General features: G+C 34.8%; 2 protein-coding genes across 5 annotated transcripts; both read left to right on the top strand.

Annotated features, from left to right (window-relative positions):
- Nucleotides 1-54: 54 nt before the first annotated feature.
- On the top strand, nucleotides 55-2,770 carry LOC125207230 (protein CHAPERONE-LIKE PROTEIN OF POR1, chloroplastic-like). 2 transcript variants are annotated; one of them, XM_048106485.1, is made up of 5 exons: nucleotides 55-146; nucleotides 837-1,026; nucleotides 1,113-1,213; nucleotides 1,727-2,171; nucleotides 2,311-2,770. In XM_048106485.1, exons 2-5 carry the CDS (start codon nucleotides 893-895, stop codon nucleotides 2,459-2,461), a joined length of 831 nt encoding a protein of 276 aa, XP_047962442.1. In that variant the 5' UTR covers nucleotides 55-146; nucleotides 837-892; the 3' UTR covers nucleotides 2,462-2,770. The 2 variants fall into 2 exon arrangements, with proteins under 2 accessions (XP_047962442.1, XP_047962450.1); XM_048106493.1 differs by having other exon boundaries at nucleotides 867-1,026.
- Nucleotides 2,771-11,899: 9,129 nt separating this feature from the next.
- Nucleotides 11,900-14,435, top strand: LOC125200844 (probable mediator of RNA polymerase II transcription subunit 26c). 3 transcript variants are annotated; one of them, XM_048098646.1, is made up of 9 exons: nucleotides 11,900-12,660; nucleotides 12,753-12,821; nucleotides 12,901-12,983; nucleotides 13,090-13,157; nucleotides 13,280-13,338; nucleotides 13,460-13,502; nucleotides 13,589-13,686; nucleotides 13,960-14,047; nucleotides 14,141-14,435. In XM_048098646.1, exons 1-9 carry the CDS (start codon nucleotides 12,187-12,189, stop codon nucleotides 14,248-14,250), a joined length of 1,092 nt encoding a protein of 363 aa, XP_047954603.1. In that variant the 5' UTR covers nucleotides 11,900-12,186; the 3' UTR covers nucleotides 14,251-14,435. The 3 variants fall into 3 exon arrangements, with proteins under 3 accessions (XP_047954603.1, XP_047954620.1, XP_047954611.1); XM_048098654.1 differs by having other exon boundaries at nucleotides 11,902-12,660; nucleotides 13,469-13,502; XM_048098663.1 differs by lacking the exons at nucleotides 13,460-13,502; nucleotides 13,589-13,686.
- Nucleotides 14,436-21,102: the final 6,667 nt, after the last annotated feature.

Here is a 21,102-nt window from a genome sequence, read left to right on the forward strand (position 1 = left end):
TATTAATTTAAAAATTTATTTTATAAGTAATAACAAAACACCAACCGAAAACCCTTCTCACTCTCAGTCCATTCTTACTCTTCATGTATCTTCCTCTCTCTTCTCTTCCCAACTCTTCTATCCACAGCGGCCTATTGTTCTTCCAGGTACTTTATCTGATTGTTCTATGCTTGACTGTATGTGGTCGCATTTCCAGTTTGATTGCTCATTTTATTTGGCTGAAGTTAAGGTAGCACACAGTTCGATTACCAACGCTGTTTGAGAAATCGCAAAATTTAATTAATTGATAATTAAACCTAAGAAATTGAGCACTGGTTGTGAAAAAGTTTGGGGAGAAACAAGGTATTAGAGAGTGCAAGCTACGGTTTCACGAACAGCCAGTTTTTAATTGTAGAGTTTGGGAAGAAACAAGATATTTTAGCGTGTGACCTCCTTTACTGTATAGTGCGGGGGAAAGTTGCGATTTTTGTCGATTCGAAGGCGATTACTGCCTTTTTGTGAAACAAATAGGATAGCTGATGAATCAGTGGTTTGCAATTTTCGTATTGGGCCTTCTTTGTGTATGGAGACTTCTTCATATGCAAAGCAATTGTGTTTTTGATGTCTTAAAGGGATTAGATGTTACTTCAGGCGCATTGCTTTGCTGATCGATGGGACTCGTTTTAATTTGCTTTTGTCACAGTATTGGTTGTATGTTATTATGTGTTGATCAGTATAAGGGCATGGCGGCCTGCCCTCGTCATTGACAGCATGTTTATGTTTATCCTCCAAACTGAGCTGGTGCACCTGAGGCTCTTTAACCAATCGTTTACTTCGTTTCTGGGTGTGCTGTGCAGCCTCTCATTTCCCGCATAAATTTGCAACAGCTTACACTTGCTAGGAGCGAATAGCGATGTCATCCGGGTTAACTTGTGGCCCCTTGAAATATAGCATGGGCTTACCAGCAAGGGGGATAGGATCACATAAGAAGCAGTTCTCTGTTTTACCGAGTTTTGGGTTATCTACAAAGTTTCTTATGTGGGAAAGGTTAAATTGCCTCAATAAGTCAATTCACATATAGATTTCTATCCATAACTTGTCGTCACTTATATCTTGTATTTACAATCATATAGAAATGGTTTAGCTGCATCAACTTGTAGATATAAACAGAGAGTGCCTTCTGTAAACTGTGCAATGGATGCTACCTTTGGAGATTCTAGCAATGACTCAACAGGTAAAATTTGTGTATTTTTCTTGGCTCGTCATTCAAATAGCTTTTTTGATAACCTTCGTGTTCCTGCACTCCTTGAAAGAGGTTTGTTTGATGAAAATTGCACTGTCGTATTTGAGCCTCTCATTGAATCAAGCAGAGGAAAACCTCAGTAGGAATTTAACCATTAATAAGGTCTATGGATAAATTTGGGCTCATGTCTTTATTTTTAGCCCCATTTGATATATGTCGAAACATCCTAAAATTTCTTCATTATTGAATAGAAACGATCGCATGTACAGTATTCTTCTAGGCTTCTATTTTGGTTTAATTAAGAATTTGTAAATATTGGATATGGGGGTCCAGATTTAATATTTGGCATGCTCTTGAAATTCATGGCTTCATGAGATAGCTTTTGATCACATGTTAGCATTAATGCATCACCAATACCCCCTCAGTCTCCTGCAGTATCATCAATTTTGGATGTCGAGTTGTGTCTTTCTGAATCTTCATCCTGTATTTTCCCTCTTGGTGCAGTGATATTTCCTAGAATTAATGTCAAGGATCCTTACAAGCGACTAGGAATCAGCAAGGAAGCTTCAGAAGATGAAATTCTAGCTGCTCGGAACTTCTTAATACAAACATACGCAGGACACAAGGCCAGTGTGGATGCAATTGAAGCAGCACACGATAAAATCATCATGCAAAAATTTTACGAAAGGAAGAACCCTAAGATCAACGTCAAGAAAAAGGTCAGGGAAGTAACCCAGCATAAATATGTCCAGGCTGTCACAAGCAGGTTTCGAACCCCATCCACAAGGGTCATTGTAAAAACTTCTGTAGCTTTCTTGGTACTCGGAGTGCTAACTGTACTCTTTCCAACGGAGGAAGGCCCAACACTTCAAGTTGCTATCTCTTTGATACTCACAATGTACTTTATTCATGATCGCCTCAAGACCAAATTGCGTGCTTTTCTCTATGGGTAAGCCCTCACTTTTTACCAATTGAAAGAACGATAATCTCTGACATCAATTACACAGTAGAAGAATAAGTATCAAATCCATATTGAGAACTGTTTTTTTTTTGGTCTCATGGTGACAATTGTTGCTATATTTGTTCAGAGCAGGGAGTTTTGCTTTTTCGTGGCTTCTGGGAACGTTCTTGATGGTTTCTGTGATGCCACCTATACTCAAAGGGCCAAGGAGCTTAGAAGTGACGACGTCGTTGATAAGCTACATTATCCTTTGGGTTTCATCTACCTATCTTCGATAGTCGCTTCTTTTATGCATAACCAAAGTTTTCCAGATTAATGGTAGCTTCTTGTCGCAGTTGCTATTCTTGCGGTTACAAAATGTTGGTACAGATTGATCGATATGTAGTGAGGACAGGTTTCAATAAATGAGGCTAGAAGGTTTAGTGGAGATGGCTTTGATTGAAACCTTGAGAGAAGTGTTATGAGTTAATCTTACTTATCTGAGTTGCAAATTACCAAAGGGCTGATTCACTGTTTTGTCTGCGGTTCTCTATTTGTAATTGCATTAGTTTTAACAAAGTACATGACTCTTTTTGCAGGATTGTTCATTTGAGCATCTTTTGCCTTAAGAATATGGGGTCAGTGCCCAAAGAGGCAAGATATGTTTGAAAATTTTCCCAGTTTTGTAAGCATGTATTTCTAATTAAAAAATGTTGTTCCGATCATGACTCGTGGCGAATGAGGGTTGTTGTGTCCCCGTGCCTGTGCCGACATAGAGGTGGGAGGAGAGAAGAAGGCTGAAAGTCATGCATGGTGAATTAGGGATTTATGTTGTTTTGATTATTTAAGTTTAGTTCTATTTCGACCATTTTCAATCATTCACACAAAATTCAAACTAATTTTAACATAAATGTCATACCAGTAAATAAAGATTTTACTCCAATTATCCGCTCACTTTTTGTACTAACAAGATTTCAAAAAGTGATTTGGCTTATGTTATAGTGTAAATCTAAGTAATAGATATTTTCAAAATCCAAAATGGCATGGGTTTTGAGGTACCATTGAAATTTTTTTCTTACTCTATTTGAGATTTTGGAGTTCCATTGCATATAGTCCGAAAATTTTGATTTTAACAGTCCTGCTACTTAAACTAATGTGAAAACCCCAATTCTCTGCTTCTTAAAACTTTGATCCGAAAATTTTGATTTTGATTTCGGACAAACATCACAAAATTTACGGACAAACATCACAAAATTTACATATGTTTTTTATGCTTAACCTTGTCTGCATGGAGCAGGAAATAGACAATGGAATGAAGAAAAATAATAGTAATTCAAAAGTATGCCTACACTACACACATTAGAACTTGGAGTCTCACATCATGATTTAACTAATTATAAAGCCTTTGTTGATTCTAGATAGGTATTGTGGCATTCCTCAATTACTTTGCCTTCTCTTTTTAAGCTTTAGGTTTTTCTTCATCCAATGCTGGTTTCTGCTCCTCACCCAAACGCATCTCCGTTGCTCTCAAGAAATCAAAACAACAATCACATAGTTGAATTTGGAGAGAGATAAAATACACTTGTAATTTAACAAGATCGTGGCGCCATGCTTCATTCACTCTATTCGAGCATTCACTTGTTCGTTGCATACGAATTTGTTGCAATAAATCATCTCAAACAAGCAATAAATTTCATTGGTAGCAAGAGATACAAAATTAATTGGAAAACAATCAGACCACAAGGTCAATTAATTGACTTGTTTCAGTCGTGTGTGAAGGCAAAACAATGCAGTAGATAAAGTGTGAAAAATTCTATTCAACTTGAAAGTTGAAAAGCCGCATAAAAATCACTTTTTAGTCGGAGATGAATGGACTAATTGGACAGTTTACACGAATATTTGGAAACAAATTTTATTTTCTTGGATTCTCGTATTAATTGGACATGCTAGTATATGGAATTATTTATTAGGATCGCTATGTACATTTGTTAAATTATGTGTAGAATAATAGTAGTGATAAATTAACAAAATTTGTATAAACAAAATTGGACATTTAAGGTATTTTACATTTTAAAATGTAATGTATTACATATCTACCCTTTAATTGATTATTTAGGAAAGATTAAATTTCTCATAATCAATATTTATGTATTTAAGGAATGATTAGTAATTGATTATGTATACTAACCGTTACATAATTTTTTCTTTCATTAACAAAAATGAGGATATTTCTTCTCCATTTAATAAAAATTTAAACTCTCCCCTACAAATTAGCTAGATTCATATGGTTCATGATTTCATAATTTTCGGATGAATATTTTGATTAGGAATAAATTAAAATAAATTTAATTAAAAATTTATAATACTTTTAGTAAGATATTATAGATTCACTTCAAATTTGCAAAATACTACTACTATAAAAGGATTCCAAGTTGACTTGCATTCTAAAATGGAGAATATTATTTAATATTCAAACAATAATATAAAAGTTTATATTCTCTCCGCCCTAAAGAGTATGAACTTTAAGTTCGCCACGAGTGTTAATGCATTATTGGTAAAGTAAAAGAGAGATAGATAGAGAAAGTCTTTTTAAGTATTGTTAGTGGAGAATGGGTCCCACTTCATTAGAGAAGAGAATTTCCAAAATTGGAATGTTAATACTCTTTCGGGACGGACAAAAAAGAAAATAGTGCATATTCTTCAGAAACGGAGAGAGTATATCGTTTGAGTTTGCTTTAGAACTGTTTTAAATCACTCATCAAATAGTCATTAATACCAAATTATTTTATTATAAAATAATTTTAAAATTTTAAATTATAAAAGCGACTATATGTATATATATTCTTAATATTATCATTGAACGAAAAAATGATTATCATTAGCATCTAATTGTGTTGCTATTAAATAATCTTTAAAATTCTAAGTTTATAAAAACAAATACATGTATATATACTTCATTTTTTAGTATTATCATCCAACAAAATAATCATAGTCATACTCATCTAATTATTTATAATTTTTAAAAAATTTTAAGTTATAAAATGATTGCATCTATATATACTTAATTTCTTAGTGTTATTATCCAACGAAATAATCATAATCATTCGCATCAAATTATTTTATTATAAAATTATGTATAAAAATTTCGAGTTATAAAAACAACTACATGTATATATACTTCATTTCTTAGTGTTGTTATCCAACGAAATGATCATAGTCATTCTTATTCAATTATTTTGTTTAAATTATTTAAAATTATAAGTTATAAAACGACTACATGTATATATACTTAGTGTTATTATCCAACGAAATAATCATAGTCATCAAATAATTACTTTAATATTATGTAAAATTCTAAATTATAAAAAAAACATATATTTAATTTCTTAGTGTTATCATTCAACATAATAATCATAGTCAATTTACATCTTATTATTTTATTAATAAAAAATCATTATCTAAGTTATAAAAACGACATGTATATTTAGTACTAATTTCTTATTGTTATCATCCAACGAATAATATTAGTCATTCACGTCTAATTATTTTTTGTTAAATAATTCTTAAACCTTACATGTATATATACTAGTGTTATCATCTAACGAAATAATATTAGTCATTCGCTTCCTAGAATAGTGCTTATTAAATAATCAATAAAATTTTAAGTTATAAAAATGACTACGTGTATATTTAATTTGTTAGTGTCATCGTCCAAGGAAATAATCTTTAAAATTCTAAGTTAATAAAAACAACTACATGTACACATACTTTACTTTTAAGTGTTATCATCCAACGAAATAATAACAGTCATTCTCATCCAATTATTTTATTTTAAAATAATTCTTATAATTCTAAGTCATACAAGCGATTGTATGTATATATACTTAATTTCTTAGTGTTATCATCCAACAAAAGTATTCCACCTCTTCTATTAAAAATAAAATATTTTTTTGAACTGTCCCACAAAAATGACACATATGCTAAAATAGAAATAAAATCATCTCTATTTATTTTTCTCTTTTAATTTTTCTCTTTTTATTTAACACACAAAACAATAATAGTACCATCACATAAAATCCTGTGAGGGAAATAAATATTTTATAATTTAATTAAACAAAAAAATAATTATCATTCACATTTAATTATTTTATTATTAATTGATCACTAAAATTTTAAGCTATATAAGGGCATCCGCAATGGGGCGGACGATGAGTTAACCATCGTCCACGCCCGATACATCGTCCGCGGACGATGCGCGGAGGATACCCATCGTCCGTCACTATGGACGGCGCGGACGATGGGCAAGCGTTTCGTTTTTTTTAAAAAAAATTTCAATTTTTTTTATTTAAACACTGCTATTCTCTACCATTTCACACACTCCAATTTCACATCTCTTCAATTTCTCTTCAATTATTCTCTCTCATCGTCTCAAAAATGAATCCCGACGACTACGATTTGAGTACATTGGATAGCTGCAGACGGGCCTTGACTCGAGCCTTGTTCGATGCTGTTAATGAAGCCAAGGCGGAATGCTTGGCACAAATGCAGCGGGAGCAAGCGGCGGCGGAGGAGGCGGCGACGGCGGCGGAGGCGGAGGCGCGGGTCCCTCGCCCGATACGACGTCGGACGTATGTTCCCCGCGAGCATGACATAGCGCACGAACGTCTGTTCGCAGATTATTTTGCCGAGAATCCAAGGTGGGGCCCGAATGTTTTTCACCGACGTTTTAGAATGAGCCGTGATCTTTTTCTCCGCATTGTGCACACGTTGGAGGGACGTGAGGAGTACTTCCAGTACCGGGAAGACGGGATCGGCAGACATGGACTACGGTTGCGATCCGCCAGTTGGCCTACGGCACAACAGCGGATATGTTCGACGAGTACCTCCACGTCGGGGAGACAACTGGCCGCGAATGTCTCAAGACTTTTTGTAAGTTAGTTGTGGAGGCTTTTGGCGACACATATTTGCGACGCCCGACCGCTGATGATTTCCAGAGCCTGATGCGGATGCACGAGACGGTGGACGACTTCCCTGGGATGCTAGGGAGCATCGATCGTATGCACCGGGCAAGGAAGAACCGCCCAACGGCCTGGAGAGGCCAATTTACTAGCGGCTACAAGGGCAGCCACCCGACGATGATCCTAGAAGCCGTCGCTGACCACCGCCTCTGGATCTGGCATGCCTACTTTGGTGTAGCCGGGTCAAACAACGACATCAACGTCCTCAACTCGTCCACCCTATTCGCCGATCAGTGCATGGGTCGCTGTCCGGCCATTCAGTTCACTGCCAACGGCCGCACACATCATATGTGGTACTACTTGGCCGATGACATATACCCTAGGTGGCCTGTTTTCTTGAAAACGATCAGCTGCCCAATTGGTGAGAGGAGAGTCTTGTTTGCGGCAAAGCAGGAGTCCGCGCGGAAGGATGTGGAGCGGGCTTTTGGTGTGCTCCAATCGCGGTGGGCAATCGTGAAAGGTCCGGCGCGTTTCTGGTACAAGGAAGTCATCGCCGACATCATGTATGCGTGCATCATCATGCATAACATGATAGTCGAACAAGAACGTGGCCATGTCACCAATTGGGTGGATGATGAAGCCGGATCTAGCTCCAGCACGGCGACCTCGCCGGTCACTCGAGGATTACCGACTGGCTTCGGTGCGGTTCTAGAGCGACGGGCCTCAATGCGCAACCAACAAGACCATACTCAGCTCATGACCGACATGATTGAAGAAGTTTGGAACCGCAACCGCCGCCGTTGAGAAATTGTTGTTTTTTTCGTATTGTAATGCTTGAATTTATTGAAATGAAGTTAGTTTTCCCAATTTTAAAGTATTTAAATATTCAAATAATAGAAAAATGCTTAGGGCGGGCTATAGTCCGCCCCACTGCAGGTGGAATAGGAGAAGGATTAAATGCTGACGTGGCGGTGCATAGGGCATCGCTTAGGGCGTCCCATTGTGGATGCCCTAAACAACTAGATGTATATACATTTTCGAATATAATCATTCACTAAAATAATACTAATAATTATACATAGTATCTTTTTTTAGTCTTTACTATTCTATTAGTATATAATTGATACTATATTGGAGCTTGGTTCTTTTAAACTTTTGGTTTTTCCCCCTTAAATTTATACTCCCTCCGTCCCATTGAAGATGATCCACTTTCCTTTTTAGTTTGTCCCAACTAAGATGACTCATTACGTAAAATGTAAACACTTTATCTCTAGTTTATTCCCTCTCTCTTACTTTACTCTCTCCTCTCAACACACAAAATAAATTTGCATAAAATCCTGTGCCGCCCAAGAAAGGGGTCATCTTCCTTGGGACGGAGGGAGTACTATATAATATTAATTAAAAATTAATAAAATATTTTTTTTTTCATCACTTAACGGGTTAATACACAAGAAATAAGTATAAAAATTTTAAGATATGTAATCTTATAATTTTGAATTTAACGATAGATTAGTGCTAAATATTAGCAGTAGTATATTTATTTGTTTAAAACATACGTATAAGCATTAAGAAACAATCGATAAATTTTAATTATCTTAATTTATGAAATTTCCATAAATATTGTATTGATCTTCCACATATTCATAATTTCCATATATATATATATAAATGGTAAACGAGTAAGTAAATAATAAAACCGATTTAAATAAAAATCGGTTTAAAATATAAGGGCATTTTGTATATACAACGTTTGTTAATAAATCATTACCCCTAATAAAAAAATTACTAGGATCTAGATACTACCACCAAATTTTGTTAGATTTCTTGATTCAATAACTAAAATAAAAATATATATACTAGGATTTAGATACTACTACCAAATTTTGTTAGATTTCTTGATTCGTTAACTTAGAATAATACTTTCCACGTTCCATAAGAATATGCACTCTTTCCTTTTTAATTTGTCCTACAAAAATATGTATTCCCTCCTCCGTCTTTGAAAATTTGTCATCTATTTCTTTTTTCGTCCGTCCCTAAAAATTTGTCACATTTCACTTTTATTTTTGGTAGTGGACCTCACATTCCACTAACTCATTCTCACTCACATTTTATTATAAAACTAATATATAAAAGTAGGACCCACATGCCACTAACTTTTTCAACCCACTTTCTATTACATTTCTTAAAACTCGTGTCGCGTCAAATGATGCCAACTTTTAAGGGACGGGGGGTACTTTCTAATATTAGAAAACTCTTTTATCTCTAACAAGGTAGGACTCAATCAAACTAACAATACTCTAATTACTTTTTCTATCTACCTCTCTCTTACTTTACCAATTTTGCATTATAATCCGCACCGAACCCAAAATGCATATTTCTTTAGGAACGAAAGGAGTATCATGATAATCCAACACGAATATATATGAAATTAATGAGTGTGGGTCAAATCTTATTGAGTTTAGGTTATTGTTCAAATTTAAATCGTTATAAAATCTTAGTCATATTATAACAAATTTTTATTGTGTGATATCATATTATATTGAATAATAGTATAAGGTTTTGATTGTGTGTTATCATGTACAGGTCGTTATCGTGTTGTAACAAGCTAAATTTTATAATAGTATAAGTTTACTAACATTAATGGTAGGGCTGACAATTTTTGCATGACGAACACGCACGAAGTTATTGGTTGGGACAGATAAGAATTCGATAATTTCAAGTTGCGTTAGGATTTGGCTTTATTGGGTCGATTCAATATCGAATTGACCTAATAACTATCCAATCTGCACAATTTGATATCCCTAATAAATTTACAATACTCTTTTTTAGTGATATAATATTATAACTAGTTTATCTTTATTATGTACGGAGCAATTCTTAATAACTTTAATATTATTATTTTAGAAAAAAAAATTACTGATTTAGATTATGACGTAATTGTAGAAATATTAATTAATATACCACATAATTAAACTATTACATTAATTGGCATAAATATAACTTATTACAGTACTCTAAATAAATTTTTATATAATTATTTTATGGTATAATTTCTAGTTTTTCCTTTGTTTTTAGATTTTTTTTTCACGAAATTTTCTGAAATAAATTATCATGACTATAAGTTATTAGTTCAATAACAATAAAATTTTTGTATCATGTGTTATTCATTGACAGGGTCCAACGATGGAGAAGGTCAGCTAGTTGATAGAATTGATGATGGAGGATACGTCTTCGGTGTTGGAGATGTAACGTGAGATGCACAACGGCATGATCACCGCAAACTCTACTACACTAGCTTAATGTCGAATAACTAGTTTTCTATTTTTAGAAAGTTAAATTTTTATTTTTTTTTAATAATTTTAGTATGAAGTTATCTTAAATAGTGTTTAATGATTTTTTTTTTACTATATACTATATTATTATTTTGTATTTTAATTTTAGAATGATTTGAATTTGATGTTAAAAAAATAAACCATGTTAATTAATTAAAAATGTATAATTAGAGGAGTACATAAATGATACCTGATCTTTCACTTTCGCACATAAACGGTACCTGATCTTTGTTTAATTTGTTTTTGGTACCCAGTGACAAAAATAACCCTAGGTACCAAATATGTGATTTTTTTCATGGAGGATATTTTTGGAAATTTCAATTAACTAGTATCAAATATGTGATTATTTTTTCTTCATTTCTTATTTATCTTTTTCTTCTTTAGTTTATTCTTTTTTCTTTTTTCTTCATTTTCTTCTTTCTTTTTACTTTTCACTATTTTATCTTCTTTTTTTTTCTTTTTTCTCCTTAGTTTATGTTTCTTCTTCTTCCTTCTTTCTTTTTTCTTCTTTTTCTTCTTTCTTTCTAGTGTTTTATACATACATCTTATTGCATTTATAATATAAATAAAAAACAAAATACCTGATTAAATTAATTATTTAAAGTAATTAAATCAATTGAATATTTTTTGTTAAATTATTTAATACTCATTTTAAGGTTGAAACACCTAACTAAAAATATTCAACATTTTATATCATTATGAATACAATTCACAATGTTAAATTATTATTAAGGCTATATTGATTAGTTACTAATTTAATGTAAAATAATAATAATAATAATAATAACAATAATAATAATAATTAATAATAATAATAATAATTATTATTATTATTATTATTATTACATAATATTATGTGATTCGTGATTTTTAATTATACTACAATTATTTATTAATTACTATTAATTTTTAGTATTATAACAATAATATTATTATAATAGTTAAATATAATTATAACTATAATTATATTTAAGTATATTAAAAATGAATTAATTATTAATTTATAACATCAAAATAATAATATTAATATTGATTAACAATAATAGTATAAAGAATGAGAAGAATGAGAGAAGATAATCATTTTTAGTACTAATTTTAAGTAGGCCTAAAATATCCTTTATGATATAAATAAGAAAATATATTTGTTTAAAGGGTATTTTGAGAAGAAAATTGTATCAGATACTAAAAATGTGATTTATAGATATAAAAAATAATATAAAATAAAGATCAGTATTATTTACGTGCGAAAATGAAAGATAAGGTAGATGAGGTACCATCTACGTAGTTCACTTTCACTAGAGTAATGATAGGTAGAATGATATGGTGAACATGGAATAGCATAGGAGAGCCTACGGTAAGAAATAGTGGAGCCACAGATTAGTTGCATCACAGCTCAGCTACACAGATTTCCCACTTAATAAATATTCGCTCCAAATTTAAACGGGAAAATGAAAAGCACGAGATCAAGATTTTAACGCTTAATGCCCTTTCGAATACAATTAATCCCAACGAAGCAGAAAAATAAAAAAAAAAAATCATAATTTTGTAACCTTCCTCTTCCTGGATTCGGAATTCTCCTCCTCGCATTCACTGAATCCGCTCACCGAAATCTGATACTGCGTTGTTTGAACGCACAATAGATCCGCTGATGTGATTAACCTTTCGCTGTCTCCTATTCCCAATTCCTTTTCCACCTTTTCTGATTACTTTTTTCACCAAACGGAATTATACGGCATGAATCCGGAGGAATTTCGGGCGATTTTGTCGAGATCGGGGACCGAAATCTGGGCGTTGATTAAAGCGGCGATTCGCGTTGCTGGTTCGGATTACGGCGATGAGTTGCGCCGCCGCCGGGATGAACTCGTTGAGTTGCTTTACGCGCCGGAGGCGCACATGTGCCGGAACTGTAGCGGTGATATCCGCCGCCGTGTAGTTGATCACGAGCCCTATTTTCCGGAGAATGTTTGTATTAATAATTTTAATAGTAGTGATAACATAGATAATAGAAGTATTAAGTTTGATGTAGATGATGAAAATAAGAAATTCAGCAAAAACGTTAGGGATTCTAATGATGATTTTGCTAAGAGTCCATTGACTCCGGAGTCGAATCTTAGCGGCGGAGAAGAAGAGGATGCGTACGGTGGCTTGTTTGATGACGAACAGACCAAAATCTTCAGTATTAAAGAGCAGCTTGAAGATCTGAATCAGGTTTTTGATTTGTTTCGACATTGCGATGCTTGTGCTAGTTGAGTGTATTTGCTCTACTGTTTTTGCATAATTTGAATTTTTTTTTTGTTCAGAGTGAAGATACTGTGGTGGATTTGCTGCAAAACCTTGCATATATGGATATCACATTTCACGCTCTCAAGGTAAAACTTGTATATTAATGGAAAAAAAACTTATTTATTTTAATTTTTTCTGAATGAAATTGTGGAGGTTATTGTGTAGGATACTGATATAGGAAGGCATGTGAATCGATTGAGGAAGCATTCATCAAATGAAGTGCGCAGATTGGTGAAGCAGCTTGTCAGGTTTTCAGATTCTTCTCTTTGCTATTTGTGGATTTATTATTTTCCTCTTGATTTGTATGATTGTGTTGTTAGTGATTGATTTCTGTTATTGTTTTTGGGTATGTAGAAAATGGAAGGAAACTGTTGATGAATGGGTAAAGGTGAACCAACCACAAGCAACTTCAAACCTTATAGGTAGAAAGTTGTTTCTGAATTACTAAAAAAGTGCTGTATTTTGCAATAGCTTGATAGACATGATAAGAGTAGTTTCTGTGAAAAATGAATGTGTTAATACTGGGTGGTGATGGTGGTGGCAGCTGATGGGGATTCACCTCAGCAGAGCATACCCAGAAATCAACAAAATGGCCATCACCAGGTGATTCGAATGTTGTTTTAGTCAGCTACGTTTATGCTAAAAGATGAAAGAACCAAGGAAGAAATCTTAATAAATACTCGCTTTTCGTTTAAGAAGTATTGTTGCAAATCTGAAGTTTCAGTTTCCACAGGTTCCAGATTTTGGGTACTCCCCGAATCCACAAAGTGAGCTTTAAATTATGTCTTATATTTCCAGTTGTATTTCTTGATTTAGTTCTTTGCATTAGTAGATTGACATTGTAAATCTTTAGATGAACCAAAGCCTAAACCACCACAGTCCGGAGCTCGAAGAGAAGCTCTGTTAAGGCCGCCTCAATCAGTTCCTAAGTCTACTTCAGCTCCTCCTAATGTACTCGACTGCTATGCTAAAAGTTTTTAACATTCATACATGTCTTGCTCTATCTACTTGAATGAGTTTGATGCAGGCGTTCCAAAGTTGGTTATGTTTCTTAATAGGAGGAAATTGTGCCTTCATTGATAAATTATCCTATTTTACTTACCTATCACGGATATATGATTGATGAGTATTGTCAAACCTTCTGAATTTAACCATATTGTTACCTCCGATTTTGTTGTAATGTCAAGTAATATAATGTCATTTCTTTGTAACATGATCTTGTAGAGAGCACAAAGGGAACCAGTCATGGATGACGAGAAGCTAAACTCAGCAAGAAAGCGTCTTCAGGAGAACTACCAAGAAGCTAAGAATGGTCTGCTTTCAATCTTTGGGATATGTTTCTATAACCTTTTTCTTATCTGAAAACTGATTACGATATATGTTGGTGTATATTTCATCTATGAAGCCAAAAAGCAGAGAACGATTCAAGTAATGGATATTCATGATATTCCCAAACCAAAGAATGGCTTCATTGCCAGGAACAAAGGCAGCTTTGCGGGGAGGCATAATCGGTGATTCTGCCTTAAATTAATCTTTCATAGGTTTCATTGCACAACTTTGTTTCTGTATAAAGAAAGAAGTTGGTGTGACACCATTTATCACATTAGTATAACTTTTGTGGATTGTGCTTTAAAATTTTGTACTACCAATGATGCATCTAACTTGATTGTTTATTTGGAGGTGATTATTCTTGCTGCGTATGGTATAAATTTTAATACAAACCTTTGAAAAAATCTGTGAATGATCAAGATCTAGTTGTGTATCATTCCAGTAGGTTTATGTGTGTGTAGTGTAGATGATGGATAAACTTGAAAGGTGGAGTATTTAATTTGGTGTAACGTCTGTTTTAATATGGAGTTATGATGAATGGAGATGGCTTATGTTTCTGTTTGTTAATACTCCCACATTTAAAAATCTCGAGTAATATTTATAAGTTATGAGCCAACATTTAAAACCTTCAAATTCGAGCGTTACGATTTTTCATCATTTACTTAAGTAATGTTATTCGGAAACATCATTTTTATTTTCTTCCATCAAACCTTTATTTTGTTTTACGAATTTCATATAATACTATAATTGAGTATTAATTGCATTTTAAGTTTAACTTGGACAAAATAAACTCAAAGTGAAATTAAATCAATTCCACAGTAATGTAGTATCATGTTTCCAATCACAACGTGCACAACATTTCCAATTTTCAAGTTTCTTTGAAAATATAAAATCACGAACAAATATTCATCCCTTCTAAGAAAATGTACTCATCTGTAGGAGTTTGGACAAAATAGACACTCCACCTATCTATATCACTGCATAAATCATCAACTATAGGTGGACACTTTTTTTTGGACACTTCTTTTTTTGTCCATAGCCACTTTTTATTTGTCCATGGCCACAAAAAAAAGTTTCCGCAACAATAGTGGACACTTTTGTTAGCCACATTTCACTTTATTTTTATTCTTTGTATATTTTAATTCAATTAGACTTAAAATTATCGGACTAAAAATAATTAGAAAACGAGATAATAATAAAATTAAAAAGTGCGATGAGACCAAATATTAGTTGTATTAATGGATACCGGAAAATTATACAACGAACATTTTATAAAAAAAACATATAAAAACAAATAAAAACACCGCCACCATCTACTCGGTGGCGGAGTCGGAATCCTCTGCCTCTTCTTCGTCGCCCACTCCCCCCGGCGCCGCCGCCCTTGCCCCCGCCGCCCCCGGCGTCGCCCCTGCCCTCGGCGCACCCGGCGCCGCTGGACCAGTCAGCCCCAGATCCTCTCTGATCCTACACATGAGCTCATAGTATATCGCCTTGGTGATCGGGTCGGTGGCCGACTCGTAGAAATGGCAGTTCTCTTGCAGTTGTTTCATCAACTGCACATTCAGGTTCCTGTTCAAGACCACATGGGCCCCATGGTCCACGAACTGAGCTCCAGAAGGCGCCTGCGCGCTGCGCGATCCAGACGCGGGCGCTGAGTAGCGGGAGGAACCTGCAGACATTCGGGCGCTGCGGATACTAGCCTTTTGCCCCAGAGGATGTGAGCGCCTAGTGTGTGTATCAGAGGGCTCCTCCGTTTGGGCGTCGTTGAGGTCGATTGATTGTCCGCCGCTGCTGCTGCTGTAGTTCCCGGCTCTGTTGCGTCTATTGCGCTTCGCCCCGTGACCTTCAGTCTCCTCTGCACAGATGGACTTGAATTTCGGGCAGTTCTCGAGAACGAGAAACTCCTCCCAGTGGGTGAACTTAGGCTTCCATAGCGCGTTGTATTGGGACACGGACAGAGCCTTCACGTCGGCTTCGTTGCGGCCACTCTCAGCGTTGAGAAGGTTGTTGCCGTAGATGCCCGCGAACTTCCAGGTGGGTGTCAGAATCCTCCCAAACTTTTTCCGGATCTGTTCCGCGTCACGCGGTTTGGCGCCTCTCGGCTTGAACTCATTGTAGGTCAACAAAACGCGCTTCCAAAAGCCCATCTCGGTCTGATCGGTGCCAACACAGGGGTCTGATGTGACGGCATCCCATGCCCTCGCCACAGCAATCGACTCGTCTTTGGTGTAGTGCCCGCCCCGACCGCCGAATCGCTACCGCCGCTGCTGCTGCCATCCCCGCCGCCGTCGCCGCCGGCCTCCCTCCACCGCCGTCGCCGGAACATCTCGTCGGCGGGGTCTCCGGTAGGCCCGGACTCATCAGCCCCATCATCTGCTCCAATGTGAACCTATCGAAATCAGACAAAGGAGTCTGGGTGCGCTGGAAAGAGTGAGAAGGGGTATCCGGACGCGGATGGTTGGGCGAGTCCATAGTGGGTCGATAATCTCCGAATGCCGAACGACCCAAATTCCTCTGATGAGATGACTAACACCGATATTGGGTTTGTTGCCACGGCGGGGATGTCGGTGACCACGACTGGAGTGGAGGGGGACTGGGACTCGATCCCCGGGGGGTGGGACTCGATACCCACAACTGAGATGGCTGGGAAGAAGGATAGTATCCGTATCCCGATTCTTCCGTGCCGGGTGAATCTTCGTCTCTCCCGTGCATTTGGTATAAAATTCTGAAGAGTGAAATTGGAGGTGGAGTGAAAATGGGTGTGGAGTGAAAAACAAATTGGTGGGGTATTTAAATAAGCCAAAAAAATAATTACAAATTCGAAAAAAAAAAAAAAATTAAAATAAAAAGCGGCGACCGCCACGGCGGTTTCGCCGCACAATAGATAGGCGCGGCGGCCGCCGCGCTTCTCTCTCCTCCGGCTCGTCCACGCCGCCTTCGGGGCGAATGCCCGTCCGCCCCAACAAAATCGTCCGCCTCCGGGGCGGACACGTCCTCCGCAGTAGCCCGCCGCGGCTAAGCCGGCGCGCCGCCCCTATAGTGGATGCTCTAAGTAGCGGTGAATTCGAATATTGAGTTTGTGTGTGCGACAAACAGTTATAGCGAATTGGAGCGCCCTGTATAAGGACAAAGGAATACAACTGATCCAAAACCATATTTTTTCGTATTTGGTTAGTAAACAATCAATTAATTTGGGTTTGGTTAGCGGTAAACTATTAACTGATTAATCAAATAATAATCTTGCTATATCCAACCCATGAAATCAAACGAACTCTTGTAAGTACGTAAATCTAATTTAAATTGAGTAATGCACACAAAGTAATTTTTATTTTGTACAAGTAATCTCAATTATAAAATTTGTACGATATATATAGATGATCTATATAGACTAACATAATTTTCCTCTCCTAAGCCTGATATGTTTCAATAAATGTTATATGTACATATATTCCGTCTAAGGACTATGATCAAAATATGTATAGATTTTACTGCAAAATCAAAACCAAATTTAGACCACAAGATCATACAATTTAATGAGTACTATTCAATAAATTATGCATTGACTGCAGAATTATTATTGTTAGTAACACAAATGTCATTGTAAGTTAGGTTTAGGTATTTTTCAAAACCAGATATTATTTGTACAATGATAGTGATAATCATAATCACAATTATACTCTTTCTCTTCCTCATTAAGTAAATTTTTTTTACAGGCAAATGAATACTCTCTCCACCCCCAAAAAATTTGCACAGGTGAATGGTACGAGAATTAATTCACAAATCTTACTAATCTAAAGTGACAGTTCGGTGAAAAAGACAATTTTATCATTTTTGGAGAGAAAATGTGAAGCTATTTTGTTTATAATTTTGGTCATTTTGAGAATTGACAATCATTGGATTGAAAAAAGGTAGCTCCTATTGAGCAATAGTGGATTTTCAAATAAGATTAAAAAGTTATATATACCCACAGCATTAGTTGAATCTGTATTTTAGTGGACTAATTATCTGATTTTTTTTTATTGCAATCAGCGATAGCTCCAAGCCTCCACCAATGGATGACGAGGGCAGCAAGCTGAGGTTGTGGGGCGGTGACGGTCCGATCCGACGGGAGGGAGGTGACGACGGCTCTTATTGCTGGAGAATAATGACGACGACGCCGCAGGATGGTGGGTGTGGCGGCTCTTATTGTCCAAATTATTATTTTTAATTAAGTAATTAAATTTATATATTAATTTGGAATCAATTTCATTTATTCTATTACTAGATAAGATAATTTTGTTTATGACTTTAAGTTCAATTTCTTTTTTATAATTTTCAAAATATTATCATATACTATTGAATTTAATTTTGATAAAATGCATTTATTAATTGTGATTTTATTTTATTTGTTTAATCGTCTCTACTTAATTCTAAAAAAATATGTCTTTAGTTATAAACAATTGTGTTGCAATTTCAAAACATATGTTTGTTATTGTTTTTCTTATTTTTTGTTTGTATTTATGAAATACTTATGTTTTATTAATCGAAACTGGTGAACTATTTAATCGTTAAAATAGTTTTTTTTTTCTTTTGTAAATAGTAGTATTATATTTTTCTTTCTTTGTATGTTTTATTCTATTTCATCCACACATCTCCTCTTTTGTTATTTCTTTTATTTTATACTACTACACTCATATCAAATATTAACAGTATACAATCATCTACTAATAATTTCATGAGTGAACTACAAAAATAGTCCTTGGACTATGCGTTTATCTCGCCAATGAACCCTGGACTTTAAAAATATCCCAGACAACCTTGGACTAAGCGTTTATCTCGAAAATGGTCATTTTCACTGTTTTGTGACGAAAATACCCTTTTGGGGGATTTTGGGGGGGGCAATTTGGTCTTTTTACATTTTAAATCTGATATTATTTCAGTTATGTACTAAATCTTATATTATTTCAAAATTATCATTCTTCTTCCCTTTTGGCATCCTTCACTTTGTTCCTTTATTTCAATATTAGATTTAATTTTATACTTAGTCCAGGGTTGTCTGGGGATATTTTTAAAGTCCAGGGTTTATTGGCGAGATAAAATGCATAGTCCATGGGCTATTTTTGTAGTTCACTCTAATTTCATTGATAGTGGGTTGAGAGAAGTACAGATATCTTTATATTGTTGTTTATAATATTTTTAATTATTTATAATATTTCAAATACTTATTTTAATTAGATTTTATCTGTAAATATATTTTTATACTTATATACTCTATATTCTTTATTTTAAATTAATATATCTTTATTATTTAAATTTTTTTTGTCCTGTGCATAGCACAGGTGTAACATCCCACTTTTTCGAACCCTAATTTTCAAGATAAAATTTTTTTTGCATTAAATACTTTTAATGCTATGATATATGTGGATTAAATTATGAGTGATTATTGCATGACTCTTGTGACCTAATTGCGAATTGGAGTTGAATAGTCAAACTTGTTGAATATATGACGTGGCTATTAAATAGTCAAGACTGTGGAAAATATGACGTGGCCGTGGAATGGTCAAAGTCGTTGGAAAATGTGAAGTGGAGGTGAAATTTGAATGGTGGATTTTGTGATGCGAATATGTGAATATTTTGATGCGGGGTGAAATAATATTGTGGTGAATTATTTTTCCTAAGGGATGAGTGAGAATTAAATAAGAGCATTATTTATTCACATGGAATTTCGACCCTCCTACTTATTGGAAAAAAATTCTATTTTTCTTGGATTTAATTATTGCTTGTGATAATTATCCAAATTAAATCCAAAATCCGATCATTCCTTATTTTCTCCATGAAAATTTCGATCCCTATGTTTATCTAAGGAGATTTTCGAAAATCTCTTATTATGGGAGAATGGATTATTTTATTATATTATTTGATCCCTTGTTTATTCTCTTCCATAATTAAATTCAAATATCTTAGCATATCTTGTCATGTCTAAGGAGATCTTGTCATATCTTATTTTAAATAATATTTGAAATTGATCTTTGTGGAGGAATCAATAAATCGCCACTTTTATATATATTTGGGAGAATTTATTATTTTTATTCTACTCCGTGATATTTTATTCTACTCCGTAAAATATGCAAATGAAATCATAGGCTAATTAAATAGCCTAGAATTTCGAATTCTCCTTATTTCTCCCCATAAAAACTGCCACCTTCCCCATCAAATCTTCTCAAAATCTTTAATTTATTTAATTAAAGATATTATATCTTACACTCTATAAATAAGAGGCAAAACCTAAACCTAGAACACCAAAATCACGCCCCCACTCCCAAAATCACGTCTCTCTCCTCTCTCCCACTCTCTCTCAATTTTCTTATACTATTCTCCAATATTTCTTCATCTTTGGAGAAGAATTGAAGTTGAAACTCAAGAATCTTTGAAGAATCAAAGCTACTACTTTTTTTCTACCGTTCGTTCTATCGAAAAAGGTATTTTTATTTTGATCTTTTCTTCATCTACCGATTAATCGGTGTTCTTGAGTCCACATGCATTTAGATTGAGTGGAGGGGAAATTAATTGATGAATGGGATGCACATGTGAGTGTGTGTGTGAAACCGTGTGTGTGCGCGTGTGGGTGTGTTTTAGAACACTCATGCGTGACATGTTTTGATTTGGAGTTGTGATGCGAATAAAAGTGATATGATAATCATACCTTGTTTTTGAATGGTGATATTAAAATGAATTGATGAGAAAAGGAAAACGTTGGGAACATGCATGATTTTGATCAATGATTGAGACTTACTTGTGATACACATAAATTAAAGGTGTTAACTCGCGCTCACGGAGTGATAGCAAGAAGAAGAACATACTTGTGATCTAAGAATCGAGGTGGGCTTTATTCCTAAACTCTTTTATGTTGCAAATTTATGAAAGTGGGGAAATAAGGGTGAATTAAACTGTTATGTCATGCCTGTGATTGTTTTGTATATTGTGTGTGCCTGATGCCTAGTTTGCGAGTGCGCTCCATTAGGCTATAGGGCTATATAAACGAATTCGGGTCTGAGTAGG

The sequence above is a fragment of the Salvia hispanica genome, chromosome 1, assembly GCF_023119035.1.
Source record: "Salvia hispanica cultivar TCC Black 2014 chromosome 1, UniMelb_Shisp_WGS_1.0, whole genome shotgun sequence".
Lineage (NCBI taxonomy): Eukaryota > Viridiplantae > Streptophyta > Magnoliopsida > Lamiales > Lamiaceae > Salvia > Salvia hispanica.